The 11486-nt window shown below is 58.5% G+C and overlaps 2 protein-coding genes across 2 annotated transcripts; one reads left to right on the forward strand and one right to left on the reverse strand.

Annotated features, from left to right (window-relative positions):
• Positions 1–5946: 5946 nt before the first annotated feature.
• CRYBA4 (crystallin beta A4) lies at positions 5947–6888 on the reverse strand. Its single transcript, XM_042829004.1, has 5 exons — positions 6850–6888; positions 6634–6752; positions 6425–6566; positions 6187–6329; positions 5947–6094 (listed from the first exon to the last, which is right to left on the reverse strand). The coding sequence occupies exons 1-5, from the start codon at positions 6886–6888 to the stop codon at positions 5947–5949; spliced, it is 591 nt and encodes a 196-aa protein (XP_042684938.1).
• CRYBB1 (crystallin beta B1) lies at positions 6501–11128 on the forward strand. The gene is made up of 6 exons (XM_042829003.1): positions 6501–6581; positions 9533–9692; positions 9782–9900; positions 10525–10657; positions 10725–10867; positions 10948–11128. The coding sequence occupies exons 2-6, from the start codon at positions 9552–9554 to the stop codon at positions 11126–11128; spliced, it is 717 nt and encodes a 238-aa protein (XP_042684937.1). The 5' UTR covers positions 6501–6581; positions 9533–9551.
• The last annotated feature ends 358 nt before the right edge of the window (positions 11129–11486 follow it).

The following is an 11486-nucleotide window of genomic DNA, read 5'->3' on the forward strand; positions in this document are numbered from 1 at the left end:
AGGGGCTCAGCATCCAGCAGAATGAGGCCTGCAGAGGGGGTCAATGTCTGCACCCACTCCCCAGGACCTGGACCCACAGGTCAGAGCACCCTCTCCCGGCATCCCTGGCCCCCCTTACCCACAAAGACACTGCACACAGGTGTTTGCACACTTGCCATGTTCACAGCAGACATTACAGGCAGTAAGGACATCCTTGGCCCCACGTCCTCTTCCCCAGAGCATCCTTACCCCATGCCAGCACTGAGTCCTGCACCCAGCAGCACTGCAGGATTGCAGGAACACCAGAGATTGAGTGGGCTGTTGGGGGACATGCCTGACTGACTCAGCACCCCTGTGTCTGGCTCTGATGCCCTCCCTCCCAAAGACCTTCAAGGCACGGTTAGGGCAGGAGAAAGGTGACGCACAGTGGAATTCTTATGCCCTGGTACAAGGTGTCCTGGGCAGGATGGGGTGTCCCAGGGCCAGGTGCTGTCTGGACCTCTGCCCACAACATTGCTGGGGGTCCCACACCCCTCTTTACCACCACCTATCTCCAGGCAGGTCTCAGATGGGAGTAGACAGACAGACTATCTGCCAGCCAAGGGAAACACAGGGCTGGGATCGGGAGTGCTGAGGTGGCAGGGGTAGATTAAATGAGGATGCATCCCCGTAGCTCCAGGCAGGCAGGGCTTGGAGCACACAGCCCTGTGCTCATGGTGTAGGGATGGAGCAGTATAGTATTCATTGCTGCAGGTTTCTCCCCAGGCCCTGAACCTACTGCCCAAGGGGATCCCTGCCCTGCCCTGGATCTGGCCCGTCCTGCCGTCCTCCTCTTCCTCCTGCTCCCTTCCCCATTCTGCTCCTATGAGCCAATGTCTCTGCTCCCCCATCAGGAAGAAGCAGGCACCCTCCTCGATCAAACATATGAGCATCAGCCCAAAAACTCCTCCTGATCACAGCCTGGCTGAGGACATGGAGTGGATTGTTAGAGGTTAATGTGGAGGAGATGGGGAGCTGCTTGCCAGTGGGTGCTTCAGCTGCTGATTCCCCACTCATGGCTGGGGTGCAGGGGGCAGCCAGCTTGGAGCTCCTCGGCTGCAGATCCAGGAGCCAGGCCCCTGTCCCAGGGATCGAAGGCAGCACAAAGACAACCATGGTCTGCTGGATGCAGGGTGAGCTGTGCTCTGTGCATGCTGGCAATGTCCTACACACACTGCATGCCAAACCTGGGCAGATGGCCGGATCCTGAAGCCTCAACCCCATGCAAATGCAGAATCACAGAATCACAGAATCACAGAATCACCCGGGTTGGAAGGGACCTCAAGGATCATGTAGTTCCAACCCCCCTGCCTAGCAGGGCCACCAAACATACACATTCAGATCAGGTTGCCCAGGACCCCGTCCAACCTGGCCTTAAACAAATGCAGGGGAGTTTTACCTGATTTCAGACCTATGGAAAGCAAAGCAAGGGCTGCAGCCCAGCCCCAGCATTAGCAGCACACTGACTCTGCCAGGCAGAGTGCCTCTGGCCAGCTCATCACCATCACTGTCACTGTCACCATCAGTGTCTGGCAGAACACTGTGAGTACCAACCCATGGGCAACCTCAGCCCTCAGAGCCTCATGGTTAGTTAGGAGCACGCTGCTGGCACCACCTTTCTGCATGCATCGGGGTCACGAGATCACTGCAGAGAGAAAAAGGGAGCAAAGAGAGCCAGCAGAATCTGCAGCTGCCCCGCGTGTGATGCGGAGAGGCTGTTTCCATGACAGGTGAACTGGGGTGGGGGGCTCGTGGCCATCGTGCTGCTTTCTGGGCAGCTTTGCTGGTTTATTGTGGCAATTGCCAGCTGTTGCTCATGGTTTTGGCATTGTCCTCATTCCACTCAGTATCTTTTCCTCATTGAACCACGTGAAATTTCTTAGCAAACAACAGGCCAATAGGGAAATTTTGAAAGCAGCCCTGGCCTGAGCCTCTCCCTTTGTGCTGCACCCACTGGCAGTGTGGGGTCAGCAGCTGTGGGTCACTGGGTGTGTAGGGACCACGGCTCATCTGTCATGGCCAACAGCACTGGAAAGTTGAAGTGCAAAGAACTGTTAGAGGCAATAGAGAAACAAGTAAAGAGAGGTTAATGTAGGCTGTTAGTAAAGAGAAGCATGGCATCGTCAGTCGCACTTAGAGAACATATACACTAGAAAAGAAATGAAGAGAAAAGTAGCAACGATTAGTTTGTTTAATTCAGTTCAGGAATGTGTTAGTAACAGAGAGATCCACTGGCTTAAAAAGGAACTGAAAAGCTTCTGCTGATAAAACCATTTTGGGCTCCCAGTCAGCAGCAGAACCGCATGCAGCACTTTGGGCATCGCAGCCCCACTGCTGCAGAGACCAGCCCCATGCAGGGGACATACAGAGGAGCTGCCCATCCTGTCCTGCCTGCCCCACATGCTGCCTGGCATCCCCAGCCCCATACTGCCCTGCACAGCCCCGTACTTACCCAGCTTTTCCGTTCCCCTTTAAGGCCTGTGGGCTGTTAGTGAGAGCAGGGCTGTTAGTAGGGCATGCGGGTGTGTTAGTGGGTTAGTGATCACAAGGGGCACACGGTGCCTGGGGGCCCTGGTTAGTGCTGGAGAGGAGCAGAGCACACGCATGCACAGCTGGGCACGGTTAGTCCCCGCGCAAGGCAGCATGGCTTTGGAGAGCAGGAGACGTTTTTGGGCTTTGCCACTGGGTTATGGGATATGGGAAGGTGTCAGGGGATGGGTCAGCGCAATGCAGCCCTCCAGATGAAACGCTTGGTGGGGATCTGCTGCTGTCACCGTGCTGGTAAGGCACACAGAGCCTGAGTACGCCCTGCAATGTGCAGCCCTGGCACCATGAGGATGAGAAATGGACTCCAAGGAGGGGACAGCCTCATCAGTGCCAGAGTGTTTGCAGGAAGAAGAGGACCCCAGCACCTGGAAGAACCATGTGAAGGCAGTCCCATGTCCTCAGGCACTGCCACCACCATCTCTTCAGCCTTGTTCCCACAGCAGCTGAGCTGGCATCAGGTGGCTTCGCTGGGGCCAGCAGCTCCAGTGTCCGTGTGCAGGTGGCTGTCACGTCCCTGTGCCCCGGTGCCCTCGGGTGAGAGCTGTGGCAGAGCCATGGGGCTGGTGGTTCTGGGAAGCAGAGATGCTGTGAGCACCTATGAGCAGACCCCATCTCACTGCCACACACCTCTTGGAGCAGCCCCTGGTCACGCAGCCTTATGGTGTGACCCTTGGACCCCAGGGCGGGCAGCTTTGCTCCAGGTGCAGAAGGAGCAGCCCTGAGTGCAGGCAGCACAACCTGGCTGCACAGACCCGTGCCAGCTCTCAGACTACGGGGCGAGCACAGGGCTGGGTAATACCAAGGGGTGCCCACCTGACCCACAGGGGTCCTACCTGTGCAATCTGGCTACGTGGGCACCGTGCAGCGTCCCCCATCCCTTCCGGATGTTCCTCTGCGAGGGCTGCGCAGGGGACTGTGTGTGAACAGACCTCAGGTCAGTCATTAGCAGCTGCAAAAGAAAGCAAGCAACGCAGCAAGAGAGCAAGGAGCAGCACCATGCTGTCGGATCAGCACCGAGGTCCCCAGTGCAGCACTGCCTCAGCGGAGCGTGGCACTGCCATGCAGTGAGGGCCCTGCAGTGCCCTCAGATCCACTGCTGTGCCCGCACCTCTCTGCTCATGGGCTGTAGCAGAGGCAGACATCCCACCTGGCTGCATCCCGCTGGGAACAAGCAGCGTGGGGCCAATGTGGGAAAAGCAACAATGGCCCCAAACCCCAGCGGGGCCGCTCTGCAATGACTGCGCACTTCAGCTGCCGAGCAGCTGCCGTTTGCTGCCCGAGGTTCATTGTTGCTGCTCGGTGGGATGATCCCTCCTCCCTCCGCCCGCAGCAGTGGCTCCAGTCTAACCCCCCCCCCCAGCACCCTTCCACCCCTCCCACCCCGCTGCTGTCCCCCACCCCACTGCCACCCTCTGTGCCCGCACCGCTCTGCCGCTGCTTTCTGAAGCAGAGCTGTAATGGGGAAGGGTCCCCAGGGCGTTGGGGTCTCATTCTTCCTGGCTCCCCGGATGAGATGGACGTGCACACAAAGGCAGCGGAACAATGAGGGAGAGAAAATGGCTCCCCAAAAGGAGCCTGGCGGCAGCTGTCACATTAACTCTTTGCGGAGGGAAGAGCTACCCTCAGCCTCTCTCCTCTAAAACCCCCACCTAACATCACCAGGCCTGGAGGAAAATGGTGGTTTCAAGACAAAGAAGCAAACCAGCATTTTGCCTGCTTCCTTTCCAGGAGCACTGAAAATGAGGCAAGAATCCATTTACCTGTCTCGAGCCCTATTCTTGATGAGGATTCTGAAAAACAACACGAACAAGCAGTGCATCCATCAGTATTGGTGCTGGTACTCAGTGCGGGGCTGTGGGCATGGAACCGGGGGGCTCCCAGGGCTGCACCCAATGCCCCAAAACCCTGGGCCTGGAGAAAAGCCACGTTCCCATTAGGAAACAGCGGAGGGAAAAGGAAGGGCAGCATTACCTGGCTTCCAGGTGGCAGCCGGCTTGGGGACCGTGGTCTGCGTGCTCTCTTGGCCGCTGTACAGCTCCTTTGTGCTGGAGCTTTCCAGAGAGATTCCCTGTGCAAGATATTGCCATGCAAACTCCTCCCCCGCAGCCCCTGCCGGCCCCGCAGCCCTACCTACATGCAGGAGGATGCTGCAGCGCCCATGAAATGTTAATGTTGGAGATGCGGCCCAGGCAACATCTCTCCCTCCCCCCCTCCCCTTGGCCCCAAGTGATGGGTGGGGGTTGGAGCAGGAGGGGGCTAAGAGCAATGGCTGCTGCTTGGGGAGAGCGTAACAGCTGTGGGTGCTGCGGTGTTGGGGTGTCACCGTGCCACAGTGCATCATGTGCAGGCACCCAAGGGCAGTGCCTGGCCATCCCACTGTCCCCAGTGGCATCACTCCACATGTAGGTGCACTTCCCAGCTGCACACACATCAGACGGGAGCTGTGGAGGCTGTGCTGTCACAGCTGTTCTGGGGCAGCAGGAGGATTTTGCTCAGCCCATCCCACACTGTCTGCTTCTCCTTCTATTCAGTATTTTTAATTATTATGTCCTTTGAGGAGGATCCCTTCCCAGGGAAGCACTGTCTCCACTGTGGTCTTTCTTTTGCAAATGCCAGAAAAGGGACATCTTAATGCCATCAAACCTTTTTTTCTCCAGAGCCCTTCTGAAATGAGAAATATTTCTGAACCATTATTTTTTTCCCCATCACATTGCCAGCTTCAGCTCACTGCTGTTTTCCCACAAGACAAAGAAGATGTTGTCTCAGCAGCCCCCACCAGCAACCTGCTTCCTCCATCTCCTGCAGCACTGAACAGGGCCAGCAGGAGAAGCCCTGCCCTGTGGCTCCTCTCTGGGCACTGCCATGCTGCAGGGCTGCACATGGCCACAGAGGTGGTGCATTAATGCAGAGGAGTGTGTATGAGCACAGGCACGAGTGCACAGGTGGTTCAGGGTTTTGCCATGGCTATAGGGGCGCATACACAGGTGTGGGGATGCAGATATGAGTGCACAGGTGTGTGCGTGGATGTTTGCATATGTGCAAAGGTATGGAGGAAGGTGTGCATGGGTGACGAGTTGTGTATAGGCATGAAGATGGGGGCACAGCATGCAGCTGTGGCCTGCCAGACCTTGCAGCTCCTAATTCCTCCTGAGCAGGGCTCAGGCAGCACGGTATCCTTTCCTGCCTGGTTGGAGCCACAGTGCTGGTTCAAGTCCCCTGGCAGTGGTGGGGACATGGGCACCCCTGAGGCACCCCATTGCCGCTCCCAGCCCACATACCCCTCCAAGTGTAAACACACCGTGTTGGACAATGGAGCTTTTATTGAGCTTTGCCACCTTCGCAACACAGTCTGGGGGGTGCCTGCAAGTGCAGAGCTAGCAGTCACTGCTGAACCCTGCGGATGGACTGCACCTGGCCCGTCTGTGCATGGGAGCCCCACTCCCGAACGTGCTTGTACTCGCCGGCATGGCTGTCACTCTCCAGGAGGTACTGGAAGCCCCTGTACCCAGGGTACTGTGAGCAGACCCACCTGGCCATGAATGGAGCAGACGAGCACGTCTCAGGGTGGTGGCACTGCCAGAGGTCCCAGCAGAGTGCCACCAGCCCTGCCTCACTACTCACGCGCCGGAGCAGACGAGGAAGGAGCCCACGGCACTGCCATCCCAGCCCAGCTCGGGCAGCGAGGGGCAGTCGTCGCTCAGCTCCCCCCTCCTGCCCTGGAAGTTCTCCTGCTCGAACAGCAGCAGCTGGCTGTGCCCGTGCTCCTGCACCGAGATGCACCGCATTGGCATGGCTACGCATCACCGTGGATGGGGACAGCACGGGGTCCGGGCATGTCACTGCACTGGGTGCTACTCACAGCACAGGTGATGGGGCGGAAGGAGCTCATCCTGTCCACGTGGTAGGCGTTGCTGCCACTCCACGCCTCCCAGCACGGATACTCACCACGCTCCAACACAAACTGCTGTCCCTGGAAGCCGCAGTGCTCGAAGCCCACCCAGCTGCGGGAGCCAAGGGTGAGTGCCTTGGGACCCCCAGCCCCACGGGATCCCCCGGCCCCTCACTCACGCCCCACTCTCGATCCTGAAGGAGCGCACGGTGCTGAAGCCGCGCTCCGGAGTGCTGTAGCATTCGGTGGTGAACTCGTGCCGCTTGCCCTGGAAGAAGGGCTCGTCCCACACCACGATCTGGGGAGCAGGGATGGATCAGGGCTCCGTGGGTGCCCTGCTGCCAGCTGTCTGTGGGGCCAGGGCTACGTTCCCAGCCTTCCTTTGCTTCCTGCACCTTCCAGAGGCCGGAGGACGGCCTGCGGCGCTGGATCATCACGGCTCTGCGTAGGTGGACAGGAGGACAGGCGCTGTGCCCTGGTGGACAGGGGGAGGCTGGGGGTCCGCACTGCTCTCCTTCTGTGCTTACTGGGGACGAGTGCTGAGCCCGGAGGTGGCGTGGCCAACAGCTCTCCGGCAGAGCTTTTATAGCCTCCAGATAGAGACAGGGCAGGAGAGCATTACAGAAAGCCCTAACTCAGCACATGGCAGGAGGAGGGACTGGCAGAACAAAGGCAATGCCGTGGGGGAGCAATGGGCTCGGAGACACCACAGCTCTGCTCCCAGCACACCAGGCACGGGCTGTGACATGACCCAGGGTCTGTGCATGTCCCCCAGCTGTGCCCTCCACCTGCCCCAGGCACAGAGCACAGAGCAGGGAACAGTAGCATATCAAAGCCAGGGGCCGATTTGCAAAGGCATTATAGGGGCCTAGTGGTGCAGATGAAGATTTATGGATTCTATCTCTGTGCTCAGGGACCTGGGAAGAGCCCACAGAATCTACACTGTACCTAAATACCTTCTGCTTTTGCTCATAGTGACCCCCCTCCTACTGCATAATCCTGGGGCAACAGTGGGGAGAGAACACCCCTAGAGCTGCAGGAGCACCCCTATGGCTGCAAGTTGGGAAGGAAACCAGGAGAAAGACAAAAGGAGTTGAATCTGTGGGGTGGTGGAGGCTGGATATCAGCATTCAGGAGCCACCAGCACAGCGGCATGGTTAAGAAAACACCTGGCTCTAAGAGGAAGAAATGCAGCTTAAAATAGAAAGGTGTCTAACAACCACGAAAATGAATGCAAATTGAAAACCAAGAGTCATGAAAACTGCCCACCATGACAGTAAGGAAGTAGACCCTGGGGTGAGCTCAGAGCAGCAGCAATGCAACACACCCAGCAGTGCCACAGGGGACAGCATGGTCGATAAGGAGAGAAGAAGAGATCGATGAGTGCTTTTTGTTTGGTATTTTGGGAAACATCCCGGGTGGTGCTGCTGAAATTGCACCACTGTGAATTAACACTTTGCCCTCGAGGGGAACGAAAGCAGCAGCTTCTGAATGAGGGCAGTGGGCTCACCGAATGCACAGCCATGGGTGATTTATTTTGTCCGTGTTGGAAAGCCCAAACTGATGCTGCTGAGTGTTTGATGCGGCTGCAGGCTCCCAGCAGGCACAGAAGAGCAGCTGCTGGCAGAGTGCCCCCAGGTGCCCCCCCCTCGCCCCCTCTGCCTGCCTCCCAGCAGCTGACACAGCACTGCTGCACTGAGGTGGGATTTGCTCCCATGCAGTGCATTTAGAGGAGAACAAGGAATGGTACAAATGAGCATAGCACGTGTTCAATGTGCTGAAAACTGGCGGTCGAGTGGAGACGGACACAGTGGGCACAGGGAGCAGGGGCTGCCAGCTGTGGCATCCTTAGAGGAGAATGCTGCTTTTGTGGACTAAGACATACCATAAAATGCCTGCTTTGACCACACATCACTTGTGGAAAAAAAATTAAAAAGCAAACACAAAAGCAATACTCAAAGCATTTCACAATCTTGCATTCTTTTTTACAGTCTTGCATTCTCGCAACTTGCTTCCTTGGAGCTGCCCAAGTAGTTATGGAGGGATGTTTAAAGCAAGACATGTAGTGCTCAGGTGGAAAATGAGGAAACAGAGGGTGCACAGCTGGTTATGCCCAAGGTGCCGGGACAGAAACCTGCAGGGCCAGAGAGATGGGGCTGGGAGCCCTGCCTGGTCCCATGGGCTGGGCTTGGGGGCAGCCACAGGGCTGGAGTACCATGCCCAGCAGCAGCAGCAGTGCTGGAGCCAGGTGCTGGTGGGCTGCAGGGGTATATATGCTCTGCGCGGGGCCGTGGTGTCGGCGTGTGGCAAAGTGGCGCGGTCAGGTCTTCTGTTGTGCCGCTGGATAAAGGAAAGTGCTGGGTTCAGCGGCTGGGCACAGGGCCGGGGAGAGGCTTCCAGCTCGCCCAGAGCTTTGCAGGATGTGATGACTGGGCGGCCGCACAGACACTGATGAGCTGGCACTTCCATTGTGTACCCGCCTGCGCTCTGCCCTTGCCAGGCTATAAAGTGGGGGCCCCGCTGCACCCCGAAACACAAGCCTGCTCCCTCCAACAAGAAGCAGCAGCTGCCCAGGTAAGAGGAGAAAGTCCCAGGGCGGTGGCACTTGCTCCAGCCAGTCCCAAGGGGGGGAGAGGAAAACGCGGGTTTTTGGCTGTGCCCACACTGTGCCCACCATTTCTGGAGCACCCTGAACCAGCACGGTACTGGGGGGTGCAAGGAGGGTCCCACTCCCCCTGGGATCCCCTATTGTGGTGCCACCAGTGGGGTGCCCACTGCAGGTCAAGCCAAAGCAGGGCTGTCTCCTCCCACCCCACCACCCATCGGTGGCCCCAGGGCTGTCCCGCTGCCTGCTGTGCTCCCACGCACGCCTGTGTGGGATGGCCTCAGGGAGCTCCGGGTACCCCCAGTGATGGGGCCACGCTCAGGGCTCTCTTGGGGATTGTGGGCAGCTGGCACCTCTTGTGGCCAAGGCAGGACCCATGTCCTGTGCGCCGTGGGAAGCTCCTCACCCCCACACCAATAGCACCGCCACTGGGACCTTGTCCCCACTGAGCCCCCCCACACCTCTGTCTCCAGACCCGAGCTGACCACCGCGATGTCTGAGACCACAAAAACCACTGCTCCTGGCCAGGCTGCAGAGGACAAGGAGAAGGCGGCCCCGGCACCAGCTCCATCCTCCGACCCCACTCCTGTCACCAACAGCAAAGGGGAAGAGCCCTCCACGGAAGCTTTCAGGGTAAGCCTACGTGTCCCCAAGCGGAAAGACAAAGTGTCAGGGAGAGGGACAGCAGCAGTTCACGGCCTGATTCCTTTGCTCTCCCACAGATTGTCATCTTCGAGCAGGAGAATTTCCAGGGCAGGCAGATGGAGTTCACCAGTGAGTGCCTGAACCTGGCAGACTGCGGGTTTGACAGAGTGCGCAGTGTCATCGTCAGCTCTGGACCGTGAGTGACACAGTGGGGATCCAGTGGGGACCCAGCAACCCTGGGCCAGAGCCAGGCAGGGAATGGGGCCAAAGCAGCACTGGGGAGGTGGGATGAGGCCTGGGAAGCATTAGTAAGGGTAGAAACTCGGGAACACAAGGTCAATGGGGGACAGGACCCAAACCCTCAGGGTCTGCTGGACAGCCACTGGTGGAACTGCACCCAAAGCTTTTGCTCAGGGAAAGACAAAAGTAAAATCAGCCAAGTGTAAGGTTGGAGTGCCCACAGTACTCTGACCTGTCTCCTGCCATCAGGAAAATCCCTGCAGCAATAGCTCCATGTTGGAAGAAAACATCCAGCAGTGAATGTGGGAATCCTCTGGTGCTGGCTGCCAAAAAGCTGGCATTGCCACTGTGTGAGCACTGAGCCCTGAGCTTGGGTGACACTGGAGGTGCACAGTGCAGCGGGTTGTTTGGGAACATTGGCCCTGTGCTCCATGATGTAAAGCGGAACAAACGCACTGGGAGCACAGGGATGAGCGCGGCACACAGCGTGCCACCCCAGGGCCTTGCAGCAGAGCTGCTCTTCAGGCAGTGCCTGTAGTGCTGCAGGGCTCCTGATGTGCCATACCCTGCCCATCCCCAGCTGGGTGGCCTATGAACAAGCCAACATGCGCGGGGAGATGTTCATCCTGGAGAAGGGCGAGTACCCACGTTGGGACACCTGGTCCAGCAGCTACCGCAGCGACTGCTTCATGTCCATGCGTCCCATCCGAATGGTGAGTGCTCTGCACCCCACGTGCTGCGGGCACCATCCGCCCATCCCAACGCCGCTGTCCCCCCCAGGAGGCCGAGGACCACAAGATCTCCCTGTACGAGTCCGCTGACTTCAAGGGCAACAAGATGGACATCCAGGAGGACGACGTGCCCAGCCTCTGGGCTTATGGCTTTTGCGACCGTGTGGGCAGCGTGAAGGTGCCCAGCGGAACGTAAGCTGGGGCTGCAGCGGGGGGCGCCGGGGAGGGAGAAAGGGGGTTTGGGCACAGCACTAAGTCTGCTCTCCCCGCAGCTGGGTCGGGTATCAGTACCCCGGGTACCGCGGCTACCAGTACCTCTTTGAGACCGGGGACTTCAGGCACTGGAACGAGTGGTGCGCCTTCCAGCCCCAGATCCAGTCCATCCGCCGCATCCGGGACATGCAGTGGGACCAGAAGGGCACCTTTGTCACCCCCGAGGCGCCCTCCAACTGAGCGCGGCCCCGCGCCCGCCCCGCGCTCCCCCTGCACTATCCGTGTCTACCGACCGCGCCACCGCCGCCGCCGCGTGTACTCGACGTTGTGAGGCAAATTAAAAAAAAAAATCAGACGATGGAGCTGCCTGCTGCGTGCGTTCCAGAGCGCGCTCCGTCGCCTCGTTTCCCTTTGCTCCCATTCCGCTCGGGCTCGTCTTCCATTCCCTCCCTGCAAACCTCAAAGCGAGACCCCCCTTTTCCCCCCAGGGGCAGCCCCTGCGTTCCCTCGGTTGGGCACCGTGCACGCAGCACTGCCTGGAGCCGTGCATGCAACACTACCCTGACCGCAAGATTTGTGCACGCAGCACACGGACGGG

Source organism: Centrocercus urophasianus, unplaced genomic scaffold (assembly GCF_019232065.1).
Source record: "Centrocercus urophasianus isolate 14NV4802_14NV808 unplaced genomic scaffold, USGS_Curo_1.0 seq_30, whole genome shotgun sequence".
Lineage (NCBI taxonomy): Eukaryota > Metazoa > Chordata > Aves > Galliformes > Phasianidae > Centrocercus > Centrocercus urophasianus.

What these genes read in the sequence shown, in the direction of transcription:
- CRYBA4 (XM_042829004.1), bottom strand. Translation starts at nt 6,888, where the DNA reads ATGATCCAGCGCCGCAGGCCGTCCTCCGGCCTCTGGAAG. An exon ending in CGTCCTCCGGCCTCTGGAAG is followed by an intron (nt 6,753 to 6,849) that starts GTGCAGGAAGCA and finishes CCTGCTCCCCAG; the next exon opens with ATCGTGGTGTGGGACGAGCC. An exon ending in TCCGCCCCATCACCTGTGCT is followed by an intron (nt 6,330 to 6,424) that starts GTGAGTAGCACC and finishes ATCTCGGTGCAG; the next exon opens with GAGCACGGGCACAGCCAGCT.
- CRYBB1 (XM_042829003.1), top strand. Translation starts at nt 9,552, where the DNA reads ATGTCTGAGACCACAAAAACCACTGCTCCTGGCCAGGCTGCAGAGGAC. An exon ending in GTCATCGTCAGCTCTGGACC is followed by an intron (nt 9,901 to 10,524) that starts GTGAGTGACACA and finishes GCCCATCCCCAG; the next exon opens with CTGGGTGGCCTATGAACAAG. An exon ending in CCATGCGTCCCATCCGAATG is followed by an intron (nt 10,658 to 10,724) that starts GTGAGTGCTCTG and finishes TGTCCCCCCCAG; the next exon opens with GAGGCCGAGGACCACAAGAT.